General features: G+C 41.5%; 1 protein-coding gene and 2 pseudogenes across 2 annotated transcripts; 1 reads left to right on the top strand and 2 right to left on the bottom strand.

The window, feature by feature from the left end:
• Positions 1-1,140: 1,140 nt before the first annotated feature.
• LOC144526087 (28S ribosomal RNA) lies at positions 1,141-2,210 on the bottom strand (annotated as a pseudogene).
• Positions 2,211-3,261: 1,051 nt separating this feature from the next.
• On the top strand, positions 3,262-4,608 carry LOC144525865 (trace amine-associated receptor 13c-like; annotated as a pseudogene).
• A 2,543-nt stretch (positions 4,609-7,151) lies between these two features.
• LOC144525587 (uncharacterized) lies at positions 7,152-15,056 on the bottom strand. 2 transcript variants are annotated; one of them, XM_078262550.1, is made up of 5 exons: positions 14,792-15,056; positions 14,242-14,362; positions 11,778-11,989; positions 11,410-11,470; positions 7,152-9,789 (listed from the first exon to the last, which is right to left on the bottom strand). In XM_078262550.1, the coding sequence occupies exons 1-5, from the start codon at positions 14,910-14,912 to the stop codon at positions 9,753-9,755; spliced, it is 552 nt and encodes a 183-aa protein (XP_078118676.1). In that variant the 5' UTR covers positions 14,913-15,056; the 3' UTR covers positions 7,152-9,752. The 2 variants fall into 2 exon arrangements, with proteins under 2 accessions (XP_078118676.1, XP_078118675.1); XM_078262549.1 differs by having other exon boundaries at positions 11,334-11,470; positions 14,792-15,054.
• Between the last annotated feature and the right edge of the window lie 5,252 nt (positions 15,057-20,308).

Consider the following 20,308-nt stretch of genomic DNA (forward strand, 5'->3'; position numbering starts at 1 on the left):
AACTCTAAATCCAGAGTTGGGAATCCGCGGGCAATTACTCCAAGGTTGGACACTCCGGCCGACAAATTTTCCTACGCCAGCCCGAGAACTGAGAGGCTCTGACAGATCAGGGGAAATCCCTGCCAGACAGCCCAACAGCCTGGACCAAGAACCAGCACAGGCTTCAACCAGCTAGCCACAGGCCACCAAGATATAGTCAGTACGGTGCATGTCCTTCTGTAACAGCATCAACAGGTGACATGCCCCCATATATGCTGTGGCCGGGAGACCCGCCGCCCCTCTCCCAAAACACGAGATCGGCCTAAGATCTCGCTACAACTAAATCCGTAGGAGAGACTTTCACAGACTGTTTCCACACCAGTCCGGCCGGGCCTTTCATAACAGGGAAGATAGTACGATGGATACTATGCCGCAGCCGTTCACCAATAGGTATTGAGTCTTGGCCGTTCACCATTGAGACTACTCTGCCACTGCCACCAGGCCAATGTAGGCATATCGCAATAGGGGTCGTATTTCCCAACAACCCAGTCCTGAGTATTTTGCGTGACGACCGCAATCCCATATCCGGGGGACGCCGGTCCCCTTTTGGGGGACGCCGGTCTGGACAGGGGGGAAGATGGGAAAGCTGGCGTCCCAGACGCAATCCCATAGCCGTCTGGCGCTCCCATCTAAGCAGGAAACGTCGGACTGACCAGGGGGGACCACGGGAACAGCCTGCGGATGCCACAAACTTCTCAATGGGGAATTACGACAGCCGCACCCCCAGCAATCCCATATCCATCCGGCTTCCCCCAAAAGGGGGACGTCGGTCCGGACAGGGGGGAAAACAGGAAAGCTGGCGTCCCGTCGCAATCCCATATCCGAGCGGCGCACCCACATAAGCGGGAAACATCGGACCGGACAGGGGGGACCACGGGAACAGCCTGTGGACGTCGCCTAACGCTTCAATGAATTTCTTCACTTTGACATTCAGAGCACTGGGCAGAAATCACATTGTGTCAACACCTGCCATGGGCATTTTTGTTTTAATTAAACAGTCGGATTCGACAGGGTGACTGCTCCCCCAGCCCTTAGAGCCAATCCTTTTCCCGAAGTTACGGATCTGATTTGCCAACTTCCCTTAACTACCTTGATCTAACATGCCAGAGTCTGTTCACCTTGGAGATCTGCTGCGGATATGGGTACAGCCTGGCGCGAGAGTTACACCTTCTCCCCGGATTTTCAAGGGCCAGCGAGAGCTCACCAGCTCACCTCTCGGGGCAAACCCATTCCAGGGCGCCCTGCCCTTCACAAAGAAAAGAGAACTCTCCCTGGGGCTCCCACCAGCTTCTCCGGGATCGTTTGCGTTACCGCACTGGACACCTCGCGGCGCCTATCTCTGCCACTCCAGATTCAGGGATCTGAACCCGACTCCCTTTCGATCGGCCTGGGGCGACATAGGCCATCGCCCCACCCTTCCGAACGGCGTTCGCCCATCTTTTAGGACCGACTGACCCATGTTCAACTGCTGTTCACATGGAACCCTTCTCCACTTCGGCCTTCAAAGTATATTTGAACTACAATATTTGCTACTACCACCAAGATCTGCACCCGCGGCGGCTCCACCCAGGCCCAAGCCATAGCCTTCCTTGCTCACCCCGGTGGCCCTCCTACTCGTCGCGGCATAGCCCTCGCTATTACACCTTTTCTGAGGTCTGATGAGGGTCGGCATCGGGCGCCTTAACCCGGTGTTCGGTTCATCCCACAGCGCCAGTTCTGCTTACCAAAAGTGGCCCACTAGGCGGCTCGCAATCCACGGCCGGCTCCAAGCCAGCGAGCCGGGCTTCTTACCCATTTAAAGTTTGAGAAGAGGTTGAGATCGTTTCGGCCCCAATACCTCTAATAATTTGCTTTACCAGATAAAACTGTGAGACTCTGAGCGCCAGCTATCCTGAGGGAAACTTCAGAGGGAACCAGCTACTAGATGGTTCAATTTGTCTATCGCCCCTATACCCAGGTCTGACGACCGATATGCACGTCAGGACCGCTAGGGGCCTCCACCAGAGTTTCCTCTGGCTTCTCCCTGCCCAGGCATAGTTCACCATCTTTCGGGTCCTATCGCACGCGCTCACGCTCCACCTCCCCGACAGTGCGGGCGAGACGGGCTGGTGGTGCGCCCGACATGGGATTTTATCGACCCTCTGAATCGCGCGCGTATTAGACTCCTTGGTCCATCTTTCAAGAAGGGTCGGTAAAAAAGAGCAAGACCGATTACAGACATTTGATGTCTTGCTGGAACCCAAACCTGATCTTTCTTTGTCACATGCGTGCACACACACACACACACACACACACACCAGTGTTTCTCGAAAAAAAACTATTTTTGAAGAGAAAAAAAACATGTTTAGTTATTGAAATTGTTCACATTTGATTGTTTACAGAACAGTGAGAACAAAAAAGGTTTGTGTGTGTGAGTCTGTTTCTGAGTCTGTGTGTGAGTCTGTGAGTGAGTCTGTGAGAGAGTCTGTGAGTCCGTGTGTGAGTCTGCGAGTCTGTGTGTGAGTCTGTGGGAGTCTGTGTGAGAGTCAGGGAAAGACAGGGAGAGAAATGGAGAGATAGCAAAAAATAGAGGTAGAGAGAGATGCACCTGAGCTGAACAGACAGTGAAAAGTCATGCTCTCTATTGGAAAATAAATTCACAAAATTAACATTTCACACTTTGGGTGAAATGTCAATTTTAGTTTGGGAAAGGCTGAGTTAAAGTTTCAAATGCATACAGTTACTTTGAAGTGGATTAACCTACCTTCCTGAGACTACTTTGCAGAGCCACCATCTCTGCATCCAGACCTTCGCGCCTCCTGAGTCAATTGTGATTGGGTTAAAGAAATGTAAAAAACCCAGAGTGAGTTTTTTTCTCCTGTCCTAGAATGCATCTGTGGTGTAGCAAGACTTTACTCTGCATGGCTGTAGAGATAGAGCTGACAATGCGAGACTACTGTTTTTGAAACTTGAAAAGTTATCCGTAAGACAATAATAGGACAAAGCGAACGAAACAAGTGTCGAAAATGACAAAAGAGAGATTGGATAGAGAGACAGTGAGAAAGGCAGGGTTACAGAGAAAGCGATGAAGATGATGGTGTGATGTGCACAGTGAGGGAGGAGGGGCATCAGAGTCAAACAGGGACTAAGAAAGAGGAGGGGATGAAGAGAATGTGAGAGAGATAATTCAGTTACATGACTCAGGTTTGTTCAGAAAGCTGTCAGAGCTGCAGATCTCTGCAGATGGAGGATGAGGACAGAGCCGAGCTCTGCTTTCCACAGTTCCCTAACACCTCCTGCAGGAAGCCCTTGCCTCCTTGGCCCGAAACAGTTACCATTGTGTTCTATTCCATCTCTCTGATCACTGTGGCTCTCAACCTGGTTATCATCATCTCTATCTCCCACTTCAGGCAGATATTAACTTCTCAGCTTCTCTCTACAGGATATATAACTTAAAAATGTGAACAGCTGCTGTACAGTTAGAAGAATTGTCTTTGAGCTAGTACTGAATAATGTTGCACCAAATGTCTGACTTTAATGCCAGAGACTGTTGTTCATGTCCGCTCTCTTACCAATACTAAGCATTGCTTTCTGTCCACCGTGACCTCAACCAAGTCATTGTAACTGTCTACACTTAAAAATATGGTAAATAGTGATGTGGTGGATCGGAAAATATTCAAACTCCTATGGATTTGTACTTTCATTTTGAATACTGGTTTTGGTTGTTTTGTCACTCTTGTTGGTTAAATTGTGCTTTTCTCTTTCCCTCCAGGCAGCTCCACACACCCACCAACATCCTCCTCCTCTCTCTTGCTGTCTCAGACCTTCTAGTGGGCCTCGTGCTGTTGCCCGCAGAAAGTTCTCCGAAAAACATCCTGCTGGTTTCTTGGTGACATTGTGTGTGCTACGTTTACACTTCTTTCCATCAACATTCCCTCAGCCTCAATAGGTGACATAGTGCTCATATCAGTTGACCGTTATGTGGCTATTTGTGACCCTCTGCATTACAACACTAAAGTCACCGGGAGAAGAGTTAAATTCTGTGTTTGTCTGTGTTGGCTCTGTTCTGTTTTCTACAGCTTTCTCTTTGTAAAGGATCTTCCGACTCAAACAGAGAGGAATAAATACTGCTATGGAGCATGTTTGTTGTTCAGTGATGACATCTCAGTGCTTTTTGATCTTTTTGTTACTTTTCTTGTTCCAGTTACTGTCATCGTAGCTCTCTATCTGAGAGTATTTGCCGTGGCTGTGTCTCAGGCTCGTGCCATGCGCTCTCACATTACAGCTGTCACACTCCAGCATTCAGTGAATCCAAAGGCAAAGAAATCCGAGCTGAAAGCAGCCAGGAATCTTGGTGTTCTGGTAGTTGTGTTTCTAATGTGTTTCTGCCCATATTACGTCGTAACATGGGTAGATTACAACTGGATTAGAGCTTTAATTGGACCGTTTATACTCATTCTGTATTTTTTTAACTCTTGTCTAAACCCTGTGATATATGCTTTTGTTTACCCCTGGTTTAGAAAAGCAGTTAAACTCATTGTTACTCTTCAGATACTGCAGCCTGGCTCCTGTGAGACCAACATGCTGTAGAGAGGCTGTAGAGGGACTGAGATCAGACTGGGTCTAAGGATACAGAAGTAATGAATATGTTTCTGCTGTTCAGTGAGTGAGTTATCAAATACAGAAAGTGAAGATATGATTACCCGTCAATTAAAAGGCCTGTGCTTCAGCTATTGCTTGTTGTGCACTTTTCCTCTCTGCAAAGAGTCATAAGCACCATATACTGTTTCTAGGTAATCACCCAGTTTAATGCAAGCTTTAAGTTCACTGACACTCATGAAGGGTCTTTTCTTCCCAGGGAACCGTTTTTCCTTTTGATGGAAACATTTCTCAACTACAGTTTTGAACTTATGTCTCTATGTTTGGTCAAAGCATCATCTCTGTGATTTGTGTCCATTTAGTTGCTAACAGAAAGTACAGGCCTGCTGGGCTCCTGTTTCACAGAGAAAAAAAATGCTCCCTGAACTGAACTTTCCCGTCAAGTATAGAAAACCATCAACTGTTGTTTATCAGATACAACTGTTAGCTCAAAAAGATCATATTCTCTTTCAGCTCAGGGAGAGAAGTTGTTTTTTTCACTTTAGTGCCATTCATGTTTGATCCTTGTATCACATTTGTTGTACCTATGACACAAATATTTAAAGCACTATAAAGTTCTTTTGGCAACAGGTACTTGTAAAAGACAGGATTATTTACAGTTCATCAGATATCAGTTACATTTAACTTATTTTAGACAAATTATGTGAATGCGATGGGTTGCCATTTAAAATCATTTTTATTAGATAAATTATCAAATTTAATGTCATTCTTCAATTGTCCATAACATTGTGATTTTTTGTCAAGTTGCATGAAATATAATAAACAAAACATTCATAATGTAACTCCATGTCCTGGACTGGTCAAGAAAAAAGACAAGCGATAATAATGATATGGTGAAACACAGAACTAAAACTACAGTAACAGTAAAAGCTACAAAGTGGTGGGTGGGGGTTGAGAGAATCTGTTTACTGTGTCTCTAAGAACACAGGTCACCACGGGTTGCAAGCCTGCAGGGCATTAATCCGTTAAACCGACAGAACCAGATACTCTTACTGGCCATTTTCCAATCGTCCCTAATTCTCACAAAGTGATTTCAGAGCTATGAAGCTGCATTTAGACAACATTGTGTGAAAAAACGCAGCACTTTCATTCATTTAAATAGGGCCACTCTGTTGAGGCAGCAGGGCTTTGTTGAATAAAAAAAAAGCAGTGGTACAACTTTTGCTGGCAGGTAATGTGACATCATCCACAAAGGTGTTGCGTCTGTGGTTAGGGTCAGGAAAGGAGGGATTAATTAAAGTCAGAGAGAAACTAGGGCTAGGGTTAAAGATGATGGGAAAGTATTTGATTGTTTAGGTGTTTTATCAGCCTTCATACTTCTGGGTATCTGAGTGTGATTGTTGCATTCAAACCTGCCCAAACCAACCGCACCAAGGGGGAAAACCAACCCTAGTGCGATTCAACCAAACTAAATGAGGCAGGTGTTAAAGCCTGAGTCCGTTTTTTTTGTGGTCCACTTTTCAGTCCACTTGGATGACAGATGACTGCAAAAACACCCTTAGTATAGCAGCCTGTGCCATGCAACAATTATTGTTCAGTGTGGAGCTACATTATCTGCACACTTAAACTGCCACAGTTATTCGTGAAATGCTCTGCTGACTTGCCAGAAGATGGAGGTGTTGACTTGTATTTTGCAGGATAGAAATGAAGTAAAGCAGTTGAGATGACAAGGTGATAGTGTTTTAGTCAAGTTAACCTTTGTCGATTCCAAGACCAGGACTAGTCAAGACCGAGTCCAAATGAGACAGAAAAAGCGAATCCTCTTCAAGACCACTTAGACACTTGTTCATAATGTATGTGATGCAAGAGACACTATATCTTTTATTTTAAGATAATCATTTTGCATTATTGTTTGTAATGATTCCAAAATCAAGTGCAAAGTAACAACACAATTAGGCTATAGACAGGTGTCACAGGTGGCCGACAGGGGCAAATGCCTTGCAACTTAAAGGGATATTTCACTGTTGGAAAGATGAATATGTCTAAGAAATTAAACATTAAAACAATTAAATATATAAAAGCAGATAAAATCGGAATTTCTCTTTACATGCTTATATAGATTGTCATACAGTGTCAACAATGCAGCTTCAGTATAAGAAATGAACAGTTGTTTAAAGAAAGGCAACATCAAAAAGATGTTCAGCCTTGATTTAAAAGAACTGAGAGTTGCAGCAGACCTGCAGTTTTCTGGGAGTTTGTTCCAGATATGTGGAGCATAAAAACTAAATGCTGCTTCCCTGTTTAGTTCTGATTCTGGGGACAACAAGCAGGCCTGTCCCAGACGACCTGAGAGGTCTGGATGGTTCATAGTGTAGTAGCAGATCAGAAATGTATTTTGGCCCTAAACTGTTTAGTGAGTTATAAACCAGCCAACGAAAAAAGAAATGATGAAAAGAAATCCCCATGGAAAGTCATGATAATGAGATTAAAAAGTCATAATAATGAGATAAAAAGTCATAATTATTCAGTTATAATTATTTTGGCTCACTTTGCGGTTCACAACTTTTTATTTTGCATGCTGGTTGACCTGAAAACAGTTTCTGTCCTTGTTCAGGCAAAAACAAACAAATGTTGAGCATTCTTGTGTGATGTATCAATATGATAAAAAAGTCATCACAGAACCAAATTTGAACCTAAATTTAGTACCCTGAAGCATGTCAAATGTTTTTTTCGAGAGTTTAAGGTTAAAAAGCCTATCCAAAAGATAGGCTACGTATGCTCTATGCAAACAGTTCCTGAACTTTTCCTTGTGCCTTTAACAAGCTACCTCAAACCCATTTTAGCCACCCTAAGGGCGCAGACACACAGAGCCGATTATCGGCTGTCGGATCGTCCGTGCTGTCGTCCATCCGAGGAGCTGTCGGCCTTCTTTTTGGCCGACCCGACATGCTCAGTCGGAGACAGTGCAGTCAGGGCTCACCCGGAAATGGCGAGCGGATGAACCGCTCAAAATCTGACAAATCTTTTAAACTGACCTTTGTCGATCTGAAATGATAGATTCAGCAACTGCACGGCCTATTTCTCGCTTAAAATGTTTTCAGAAACATGTTTCGGTGAACTATTTTAGTACAATATGAGATCGTATTCTGAACAAGCCGCCATGACAGTCTGGCTGTGAATTTCCGGAGAAAAAAGACCCACGTGACGCGTTCGTCCTATCAGCTGGCGGTTTTCATTTTCTGGGAAACAATACAGAGAAGCGCCGCCTGCTGCTATGGTGACGTATTACGTTTCACGCAGAGCGTATGCTCAAGTCGGCGTCGCCTCAGTGTGTTTTGAGGCGACCCGACTGATCAGTCCGACTGCCTTTTCTGCCGACGTTCGGCCGTCTGGTTGGTGTGTAAGCACTTTAAGATTAAATTTCTGTCATCATCTACTCACCCCGATGCCGATAGGACTGAAGTTTTGTCAACATTCATGCTCTTCTGGGAGTTTGTCGAGATGTTTGTTTCTCACAAAACTGCAGTGAACGGCAACTTAGCTTCAAACATCCAAAAAATATGTCATGAATCAAATAAATGTCTCCATACTGCTCATCTGAAGTAATACAAGTGTCCAGCAGCTTACACATTCCTAGATTATTTGAAAAAAACATAACAAAATTGTGTTTTGCCTGTGTTTGCTCTGCTTTGCTTCCTCTGTGGTGCTGCGTGAACACGGATGGGCTGGCTGGAAGTTAGTAGTGTGTAAGTTTGTGTGCGGCATTGGAAGGAGCACGCATGGGAAGAGCAGCAGAGCAAACAAAGCTGAAAACACAAGTTTGTAATGTTTTTAACTTGTCTTGGCATGTGTGAGCTACAGGACACTTGGATTACCTTAGACAAGCAGTATGGGGACATTTTGATTATTGATGTATTTTTGGACTTTTGAACTTTTGAAGCTAAGATACCGCTCACTGTAGTTGAGTGGAAAATACGTCTCTCAAACTCGCAGAAGAACACGGATGTTAACAAAACTTCACCAATCCTATTGACAAAGGGGTTAGTAAATAATAACAAAAAAATCATCTTAGGGTGAACTATACCTTGTTGTTGTTTTGCCATGCAAACTTGCCGGAAAATGTTTCATTGAAAAAAATAGTTGTTCAATTACAGTTGCCTCATGTTTTATTTTAAGTCATTGTTTCAATAAACAAAAACATTAAGAACAAATTTAGGTAATTTAAACTGCAGAAAAGTTATGTAAAATGTCATGTAAATGTTATTTAAATATAGTCCATAAATGAAAGTCAGAAAAAGTATTTAAAAATTACCTTGAAAAGCCATTGGTTTTAGGTGATATTTTTCAGTTTGAAGCAGTCAGAGTTTAAGTAAAACTTACAAAGAATGAGAGAATAAAATTCAATAACCATATTAATAAACATCAGTAAATTACCTGAGGTTTGCTAGTAAAAGAAACTTATATCTCCAAGTAAAGTTTACTTGATGATCGCCCTTGTAAAATGTACTTACAATTTCTAAGTGCAAAAACTTTCCTAGGTTTTCCCCAAGTAAATAACACTCAACATTTCTTTTAGTGTAGGTGGTGGGTAGAAGCTTGATGAGGGCCACAATATCTCCAGGAACTTGTCTTTATTTTCTCTCTACTGTTCTGTTTACTTTGCCTTGGCACTTTTGTTCACCATCATACACCATTTAGTTCAATAGAAAGTTATTGATAATGTAAAATTGTCACAGTTCACCATACATGAAATCACTCAGTGTAAGCATTACATAGCTTCCACTAACTTGGATGTTGAAAGCACTGATTGAAAAGGGTTAATTTAATAACAATGCTTACATATCCACCTATATCCAATATAATGGCTAATATCAGAGTGCACATAATGTACAGTAGCAGACGGCATGGTCGCTCTAGACAGTCTTTGTCTCACCCTGCTGTTTATCTTCAGTAGTACAGTTTTCAACTAATTTAGAAAAAAACACATATATAAAACAAGATTGAGACTATGATACCAGCTGCATGTGTTCCCTCTCTTTACACTCAGCATGAGACCAGAGGTGAAGAAAGACGAGCCAGCTACCCACAATAAATGTCCAAAGGTGGATTCCTTGGGTGAGGAGCTTTCCTCATTTCTACATAGGTGCAGTTCTCGGGCTCTCGGTTGCAGCACTAAAACACAGAAAGAGAAAACAAAGTTTCTTGAATATCGGGCCAATAGTATTTCCGTAATCCTGCTGACTGACAGAAAAACAAATGGAACAAACTGAACCGAAACATAATCTCCCTGGTGAGGGTAACAAACTAGAGTAGGTTTAGTGGGAGAGTAAAGAAATAATTTCATTTTGGCTCTAATATTATTGACCAAAAAATTGGAGTATATGTATGCCAAAAATGTGGTAAACTGAGGCCATAGTATTAATATGTTAGAGTAAAGTTATTGTCCTGAGATTAGGCACAGATGAAGGCTTGTTCACTAAATTGCACCAAGCCAACGTAAAATGGTAAACTAAGACTTAGAACATGTAATATGCCCAATGTTGCAGTAACTGTAACAGAGAAGAAAAACGCAACAAAGCCACATTGGACTTTTGTGTCCCTCTCCATGTGTCTCTGTTATTTAATGGACTGGTCTCACCTTAGTTCTGTCACAATGGCAAGTGTAAGTGTTGTTTGGGCCAAATGTGTGTTTTTGGTCAATTAATTGAACACATAAAAAAAACCCAATTCAAACACAATTGTAAGCAATAAAATAAAAATAATAATAAAAATTGTATTTGCTAGTGTCCATGTTCAACTCGGAAAGCTAAATAATCTGAACAGATGAACCAAAAACCATTAAACAGTCCACAAACAAACAAAAAATAGTGTGTGTGACAAGCAATAGTGAACTGGCTGGGGAGGGAGAGGGTCAGTCCATTTTGCTTTAAGGATACAGTTTAAAAAGACCATAAAGTGACCCAGGTGGTCTCCAGACTAGAGGTGATGGTGTCACCTATGAGTAGTATTTGCTTTGAGTCATTAACCAGAGTCAGCTACTTCATGTTTTGTGCTGCAAGACCAAGACATTTCCTGACGTGTGGTCATGAATTTATCGGGGGCTTTCCAAGTGCTCATATTATGCTTTTTGGCTTTTCCCCTTTCCTGTATTGTGTTATATATCTTTTTTGTGCACGTTATAGGTTTACAAAGTGAAAAAGCCCAAAGTCCACCCCAAAGGGACTTACCATCTTCCAGAGAAAACACTGTTCACAAACTGCTCCAAACAGCTCTATTGTAGTCCAGCCTTTACTTCAGAGACAAACGTGGTCACTTTGTAACACACGTTATAATGCTCGCCTAGCTGCTAGCATGGCACGCCCTCATACTCTGCTTCTGACTGGCTAGCTGTGCTGACCTAGCTACTGCGCATGTGCAACTCCCAACAAAGATGGAACAGAAGTGAGATGCCTCACTCTGTAGCTAAAACAGAGAGCTCAACACACAGGGTGAAAAGAGGAGCTGTAGCAATGTGCAACAAAACTATGGTGTTTTTTTTTTCTTAAATGAAACCACATAAACCTATTCTGGTACAACCTCTAAATACAGTTATGAAACTGAAAATGAGCATAATATGAGCACTTTAAGAGTTTCATAGAAAACTCTTCAGGGGCAGGACAACTGAGACAGCCAGACAAATGGAAGACATATGACAAGTGACAGAGACAGATAGTCACCCTCAGATTGATGTAGAAGGAGGTGATGACACAGCAGTACAGAAAGAACAGAGCCAGCAGACCAATCAGAATCCACCTGAGCTGATGAGACGCAGGAAGAAGTGTAGGGTGAGGTACGCAGGGTGCTTCCTCTTGACCTAATAAAAACATAATAAGGGAATTTCCTGTACTTTACTTGGTAAATTAAGTGTTGATTGACACAGAAACGTATTCTGAAAGTGGGTAAATATTGAAGCCCTTTAAAACTTGCTTTTTAAATTTTGAGTATTTTTGAATCACTTAAATGTTTAATTCAGTAACTAACAACAAAAATGCTGGTCTTTTTACTATGTTTTTCATTCAATAAAGAGTATTTACAATATGAAAGAGATGCATATAACCATGTGTGTTGTATTTGACTTTATTTCTTCATTAGCTTGTGTTAGCCAAACGTTTTGAACATACCTGGCAGCAGTATGGTTGGTGTTCCTGTCTTGGTGAAATCTAGATCATTTATTTTCACTGTGAACTCACACTCGTACTTCATGTTCATTGCCTGTGGCCCAATGTTGAGTATGACGAAAAGCCACTTGTTGGGATTCTCTTCAAGCATGGTAATGTTCTTACAGTCTTTCTTCCCCTTCCGGCAGAGCAGGTGTTTGTCTAAGCTGTTTGTTCTGAGAGTAAGTAAGTAAACTTTATTTATATATCTTTTATAGATAAAGATATGCACACATTATGTCTACCACATAGACCAAGTCTTTAGTCTTTAATCAAATTACTTGACAAATCAAAGGACTAATTCAGCATTTTGGGAGATACACGTATTCACTTTTTTGCCAAGAGTTAGATGAGAAGACCAGGCACACCAGGTCAAGAAAAAGTCCACCACACCATTCTAAAACTCAACTGCAATAAATGTGAAATCCTTTTAGTGGCCCAAACTCCCTCACGCTCCATCCTCACCTTCTCACTCAACATCGACAGCTCCATCGTCATACACCTCGAGTCCACACAGCATTTGGTGATGGGAGAAAAAATGTGCTCTGGTTTATTGGCATTTCTTTAAACCAATCATAATCGTTATTAGCGGCACTAACCTTCGCACGGAGCCACGGTGCCACTGCAAATTAGCCTTGGGAAGGAACTTGTTTTGGTGGAACGTGTACGTTCACAAGTTGTTTTAGTCGTGCAACAGAAAACTCAGATTGGACAGATAGTCTAGCTAGCTATCTGGATTTACCCTGCAGAGATCTGAGGAGCAGTTAACTATAGTCCTCATGAATCCACAGGAGTATAAAATTCCAACACAAAGAAAGCGGAAGGAAACGGACATCGGACAAAAAGACATCCGGCGGAATGTCCGGCGGCACCGGAGCAAGTGGAAACGTCGAGGATATATAGACTACTCTCAACCCCACCCTCTCGTTCCTACCCCACATTAACCAGGTTACAAAAATCTGCCTTCTTCCACCTCAAGAACATTGCCTGGCTTTGGACGTTCCTGCCCTCTGCTGCTGCCGGAATACCTATCAATGCCCTCATGTTACTCATTGCACGGCTTGCAAGCCTCCTGCGGCCCGTCAAGCATTAATTTATGGCTCACGTGTTAGTAAATAAGACAGTGATAATCCTGCAGTCAATACAGATATTTCATAAAAACATTAAAAACAAGGAGGGCTATAACATAACCCTAAGTCTCTATTACAAATAATTTATTTTTTATAAAATACCTAAAATAGTGGCATTACAAGATGGAAATATAGACTAATATTAAACTTACGCTGACTCACTGCGGAGTTGCCAGTTTGTCTTTCCAGTTCTTAACGCCAAATGCGCTCTTGGATGATTAGATACACGATGGGCTAATGTAGAACAAGTTGCATATTGTATATTCAGGGATGACAGATTGATAAGCAGACATACTATTTATGACTGGATGTAACTTTTGATACTTTGTGGTAAGAGTGGATCTCCTATTGACTTTTGACTTTGACTATTGACAATCAGCGTGGCTCTCATAAAAAAAAATAATGAAGAACACTGCTCTATGGTTTAACATACAAGATCCCCACCTCTCCGACCTCTATACCCCCACCTGCAGACACCAACCTGCTGCCAACCATCCGGACCAAGCGCCGAACCTGGGGCCTATGCAGCTGCTGCCTTCTCCTTGTGGAACGCCCTCCCTAACCATATATCCGAGAGGAGGAGAGAACACCCTGTCCATCTTTAAAAAGACCCTGAAACCTAGCCAGCTAGCCCAGGCTCCTAACTATCTACTCATTTTTGTGTTCTTTTATTCTGCTCTACTTAGAAAAGTAGTACCTAGAAAAGTGATATATAAATTAGATTTATTTTTACAGCTCATGAAACAAACAAGCAAACTGACGTTTAAACTTTGCTATTTTCTTTTACAAATTAAACAAACTAGATGTATAGTTATTTACATGTGCTGATTTTGCTACCTCTGGACAGAGCCAGGCCAGCTGTTTCCAGTCACTCCATGAGAGTGGTATCAATCCTCTCATCTAAACTCTCAGCATTTCCCAAAATGTTGGACTATTATTATAACATTTAGTGGCTGCTAACATTACGATGTTGTTCAACACTAACACAGTCACAGAGTGTTTTTTGCTCTTGCACCTGTTTGGTAATTAAGTGGCTTCAAACTTGCAGCGAGCGTGTTTATGCAGATAAGGTGATGCTGTGACATTTTGGTTATTTTTTTGGCATAAAATTGAATTGCCAGTTGGTCAAACCACCACAAATACAGACATAAACTGTAATAATAATCTGTCTGCTTGGCCTCTTTTAAACATTTCATGCTGCAACTGAGGACATTAATACTATGTTTGTAATATGTTTACCCAGTTAAAGATAAGGAAATGAAATGTAACTAATGAAAGGACACCAGCAGGATACATACAGTGACATGGCTCTGAGTCCAACATCTTCGACAGTCTTGACATCTGCGTTGTGTTCACAGGTGACAGAGGCTGACCCATCGGGGTTTACGGTCCGACTCGGTGGCTGAATCACCTCAAAGCCTGATCAATGAAAACACATCAAGCTTATCCCTTATGATTTAGGAAGCTTTTCTTTTCATGGTTAATTTTCACTTTCATTTGGATTTCATTTAAAAAGTAAATGTTTTCAGTTAGCACTTCTTTTTATTTTAATAGACTGACGAACAGTGTCCAGATGTATTCTTTATCAGTGTTTTAAAACAGTGACCGTGGCTGCTGTGTGTCAGAAATACAAATGACTACAAATTATTTAACAACCACAAATCTCAGCCTGTATGACAAAAAAAAGCTTTGTAAAGCATTTCATTGGAACTTTAGGTAAATTATTATTATTGTGAGTTCTATTGTTATTAGCATAATATAACAAATATAAGAATTAAAAGTTTGAAATAAAGAAAAACAACTATGTTAGTTCCTATAGACGCTCGATGGTGAAATGGTGAGTCCTACCATGGCTCGATTGTAAGATGAAGCCCAGATAAATTGTGAATTTGATGAAGATGTTGAAGCTGCAAGCTGTCATCTCAGCGTGTGTGATCCTTTTCGCTCTGTGGTGAAAACCTGAAAACATATCACAGTAAAAAAAAATACGCCAACATCACAAAAACCTCATTCTGATACTGGTGTCTTTATTAAACAGGAAAAAGGAAATTTTGAGGTTGGACTTGATGCTGAGCTAATCAGGTTCGGTGTTTCCATGGTGTCTGTGTGATGACGCCACACTCAGTTATCAACTGTCACTGAAAAAGTTGATGTATGTGTAGTTTCTGTGGGCAGCACTCTTTCCTGTAGCTAACACTCGTACAAATTTTAAACAGTTTATTACAGAACAACAACAAGTGTGAATGACATCACTTCATGTACAGCAGGAAAATATATTTGTTCGATGTAGTAGAACATTTTTTAAATTTACAAGTTAGGGGCACAACTGTGATGTTTGACTGTTTGAACCAGAGTACAAACAGTACTATACTATACTATACTACCAGTTGTATGTCTGCCTTTTTGGACTTGACAAGCCTAGGCTTCTTCCTATCCCTTTTTGAACTGGTCTAGTGTGTGTTATGTTGTTATTAAATCAGTCGAAATAAAGATTAAGCTATAAGAATGTGGTTATATGTGGCCATGTGGCCCAGACCACCTCCTAATGTGGTCTTTGCTAAAAAAAGATCTACATCAGAAATTGATAGTTGCCAATAAATTTCCATGTTGATTGACTTAATTAATTTCTGAGGACTACGGTTAACTGCTCCTCAGATCTCTGCAGGGTAAATCCAGACAGCTAGCTAGACTATCTGTCCAATCTGAGTTTTCTGTTGCACGACTAAAACAACCTTTGAACGTACACGTTCCACCAAAACAAGTTCCTTCCTGAGGCTATTTTGCAGCGGCACCGTTGCTCCGTCCGCCGCTTAGCACCGCCCAAGACGATTGTGATTGGTTTAAAGAAATGCCAATGAACCAGAACACGTTTTTCTCCCATCCCGGAACGATGTGTGGACTAGCCAGACCCTCCTCTGCAGTGCTGTGGAGGAAGGTCTGGCTATGCGAGACTACATTTTAGTAAATCCTTAGACCAAAAAGCCAAACAAAATAATAAAAAGAAAAACTTTGTGAAGTCTAGAACTGTAACGATTAGTTAATTAATTGTAAAGTCAATCAACAGGAAATTAATTGGCAACTATCAATTCCTCAGGAAGTGCTATGCTATACATTGGATAAGTCCAGGGTCTAAAATTTAGGAATTTGCTGTTTTATTTTCTTATATTATTGTAAATTTAAAGAGCCCCTATTCTACTTTTTTCGATGTGTCTCTTCTTTTAGTGTGTTATATAGTTTTGTGTATATGTAATAGATGTATAAGGTATATAAAAAACACATTTCACTCCAAATTGAGCTTTCTCTCCCACAGACAGCACTTTTTCTCAACTGCCAGAAAACGGCTCGCACACATTCCTGTTTGAAATTCCTCAATTAGTGATGTCACTGATTGACAAAGCCAGTACCAGTTTTACACGTGCTGTCCATAGGTGCTGTCTGAGCAAGCACAGCCCGCCCAATGGCTTATTTGAATTTGGTTGACCAATCACAACAGAGTGGGCCAGCTGACCAATCAGAGCAGACTGGACTTTTCAGGAAGGCGGGCCAAGAGCTCAGACAGACTAGGCTCATTCGAGATGAACTGCACCTCGCCTGTAAAGTGGACGAGAGCAGCAACAACAGCCGGAGGCGGTTACAAAAGTCTGCGGTCAAGTCGGACAGTTTCCAGCCGTTTCCAGCAGCCTTCATGCTCTACATGCGATCTGGTGCTGATTTTAATAAACAACACAATGTAGATGATCCGTAAACTGAGCAGATTTAGTCTCTCTGACTTCTAAACGTAACTATCAGCCACATGACATGTGGTTTGTACAGAATAAGCCTTTAAATCAGACAAATAGCAGTTAAAATCCTTTCAATTCACAAACCATAAAAAGTTTATATAAAACGTCATCATGTTGAGTTGATTATGACCCAATCAGCTGTTAGATCAGCTGAGAGGCTGGCGTTTCCCAGCATGCCCTGGGTCCGCCTGGGTCTTGCAGTCGGTGAAAAGCAACTGCGCTGCCTGCGTCTCAGAACTGCGGCCGCCTTGATCTCCTGAGGTTATCATTGCCCATGTGTGCATGACGTCATAGCAAGTCGGGATCAAGTCGGACAATGGGCGGCGATCACCGGTGATCGATTTTGGGTAGACCTGGCTCATCTCGAACAAGCCTCCTGTTTCAGACAGAGGCACTGCAGCAATGGGCAGTGTCATAAACATAATGTGTTTTTTGAACATCAAAGCATGTAAACTTATTCTAGTAGACCCCAAAAAGGAGTAAAAAGTACAATACTTGCCTCTGAATTGTGGAGTGCAAGTATGTAATTACAGCATACAATGGAAATACTCAAGTGAAGGACTAGAAACTCAGTACATAAGTAGATGTACCTACAGACCTCAGTGAGGATTATTATTAACAAGTGGGATAGGAAAGAAAATATGTGTTTTGTATTCGTTGTCTGCACTTAAGATTTCCTTTGAAGAAGCTGAATTTCAATAAGATTTTAGAAAATAAATCTTAATCTAATTTGCTCCTTACTCAACCAGTCATTGCTTTGTTTTGTTGTTTTTTGAAAAATGTTGAAAGAAAATGAATCCTTTGATCTGATCTCGCTTAACTAGTCAGCACTTAGTCCACATCCTGTTTTTCAAAATTTCCGTTTGTTTGAAATCGTTGTGCGTGAGTCTTTGAGACAAGTAGAAACCACAGACACAATCCCTGCTAGAAGCCTAAAATCTGTTCTTTGATTGGTCCATCTGAGAGATGCTGAGATAAAGATCATATTCAATGTCCTTCTGTCAATAACACTGGGTCTTTTACTTCTTATTTCTGTTTTGATTTTGGCCTTACAGCCAAATCATATTTCTTTTAATCCTGCTTCACAGTTTGTATTACAGTAGTCAGTATTAGAAACTACTTTGGTCAAGACTGAAATATCTCAACACCAACTGGGTGGATTGCCATGATATTTTGCAGGTAAAAGATATTAGCTTCTAGGGTTCCAGCCCCGAATTCTTTTCTGAAAAGCCACAAATCTTTTAGGGTTTTGAAATAACTTCCACTTCGTGTCATTTCCAGCCTCAGTATCTCTGACTGGACCGGCAAATCAATGGAGCAAAAGTTCTATTACAGGGGAAATATCTCCATTCATTCTGTGAACTCTACTCCAGCATACTGTAACAAAAATTGGTTTTAGGATCATTAGTGCTGTTTACGCCAAATGCCTACCTTACCTCTGTTATGTAGCCTGACTTAAAAATAGAAACATCAGACAATATTTGCCTCTTTTTAAGTGGCAGGAATTAAAATAAGTCATCCTAAACATTTGTTGTATTTGGTTTCAGAATTAAGCAGATAGTTGGAGAACAATTAGATATATAATGGGATGTCAGCTCTACATATGTTTTGTTTCCTTGGCAACTATCATGTTTTTCCTAAATGATGTACAGATTTTTAGGCATTCTATTATTTCAAATGGCTTACAAAAACAGCATGTCCTACAAATTCCTAATCGAGCACAACTAACTCGACGCTATGGCTCGAAGTACTTATGGCAGGTCCTTAAACAGAAACAGGAAGTCTGTATTCACACTAAGTCACTGTGGTTGGAATACAGCAAGACGATTAGGCGACGTTTTTTGCTTGACAAAAATATCAGATATTAAATTATATCTCAAGCTGATTCTGAGTAAGTGGGACTACTTTTATCTCAGACAAGTTACAGACTACTATAATGGTCTTTGCTTGATTATGTAGACAAACAAAAGGAAGGCTCCAGCTTATTAAAAAAATCAAGCAGCCCTCACGTGTACATGCAAAGCCAAACACATTACTCCACAACTTAAATCCCTTCATTGGCTCCCAGTGCCATACAAAATAAACTTTACACTACTTAGCTACAGTCTTTGCCCCCACCGGCCACTGTACTGTTTCAGCTCTGTACACAGAATAAGATACAGATGTGGTGAGGGTGCTTCTATGTACTTTGGTGTTGTTTACTGGAACAAACTGCCTGATAGTCAAATGCAACCACTTTGGCTTATGATTAGTTTCTGTGTATGTTTGTCTGTGACTATCTCTGTGGTTTATGTTTCTGGTTCTAGATGTTAGGCTGTGAAATGTGGGTAACATGTTGGGACATTCCTCAAAAGTGATCATCGAAAGCCCCACTAGCAGCCTCTAGAGTCTAAAGGGTTTTATTACAAGTGTTCAATGAGACAAACATAATTTAGGATTTTTCTGTGGCAAAAAATCCAGAATGTGGCACACAATGAAATCTCCCAGGGTTATTGTAATCAAAATGGTTCATCATCTGGGGGACATGAATCTGAATTGCAAGCTGGTCATCACATTTAGCTATTTCTCATGGAAATACTAGCCCAATGATGGTGGCAAAGTTAAAGCTTTAGTGCGTAACTTTTTTTTATATTAATGACCGTCCTTTACATTCAAGCCATTGCCAAATGAGTTGCTAAAAAGGTAATTAAGACTATCAGCTCCACACAACTCTCTCTGGATATCTCAGCATAGCTATGTTCAGAAGATTGTGGGTTAGGGTTAGGTTTGGGTTAAAACGCAACGCCCAGTATGGGCGTTCACATAAAGGAGGCGGTGTTTGCACAGTACGACCAATTGCAAACATCTACCAGAGCCGCATATTTTACATAAGAAGAGCAAACAATAATTCTACAGAAATATGAAGAACACAGACACGGTTTTGCCATAGACAGTAAAACGCAATACAGTTGCTGCTTCCTAAAACAGGAGGAAAGCCGGCAAAAAAATAGCCGTTGCTGTAGATGCATAAATCACAACTCTTATCAATATCACTTCCCCATCAGTCAGACACAAGATCTGACCATAATTACACTTGTCCTTTCCATAAACTGTCGTTGCTTTAGCCTATTATTTCAGTTGCAACCCTGGCAGTGGTTAGCGATTGTGAGAGAAAATAAAAAAGCACCTGCAGATGTTGAAGAAGGGAGTAAGGCACCCGCTGCCAGCTTGGTGGCCTGTGCTAACACCAGCGGGTCATCCAACGACAGCATTGAGGAGAACGAGGTAGCTTCTATGCCCATCACTGCTAATATATACTGTTTGCATGAGTATCCAACTGACATGGGTCATTATCCTGAGTGTCTAGACTCAAATGCCAAACGTTATATATTATCTACGGGGTCCTGCCAACCTACTGGCCCTTTCCCACGGGATCCCGCACAGGATAACCGCTCCTTTACTACGGCATATTACCTTTACAAAACAAAGTCTGGTTTGGAGATACCGAGGACATGGCTGTGCTACTCCCCCACACTAGATGTAGCCTACTGCCAGCCCTGTTGGCTTTTTGCCAAGTCAACATGGAAAACAAATACCTGGTGTA

Source organism: Sander vitreus, chromosome 11 (genome assembly GCF_031162955.1).
Source record: "Sander vitreus isolate 19-12246 chromosome 11, sanVit1, whole genome shotgun sequence".
NCBI lineage: Eukaryota > Metazoa > Chordata > Actinopteri > Perciformes > Percidae > Sander > Sander vitreus.

Excerpts from the sequence above, each read along its gene's own strand:
- LOC144525587 (XM_078262549.1), bottom strand. The coding sequence starts at position 14,912 with ATGTTTTCAGGTTTTCACCACAGAGCGAAAAGGATCACACACGCTGAG. Across the intron at positions 14,363-14,791 it reads CATCTTACAATCGAGCCATG|GCTTTGAGGTGATTCAGCCA; the intron begins GTAGGACTCACC and ends TTCATTGATCAG. Across the intron at positions 11,990-14,241 it reads GGACTCAGAGCCATGTCACT|AACAAACAGCTTAGACAAAC; the intron begins GTATGTATCCTG and ends ACTTACTCTCAG.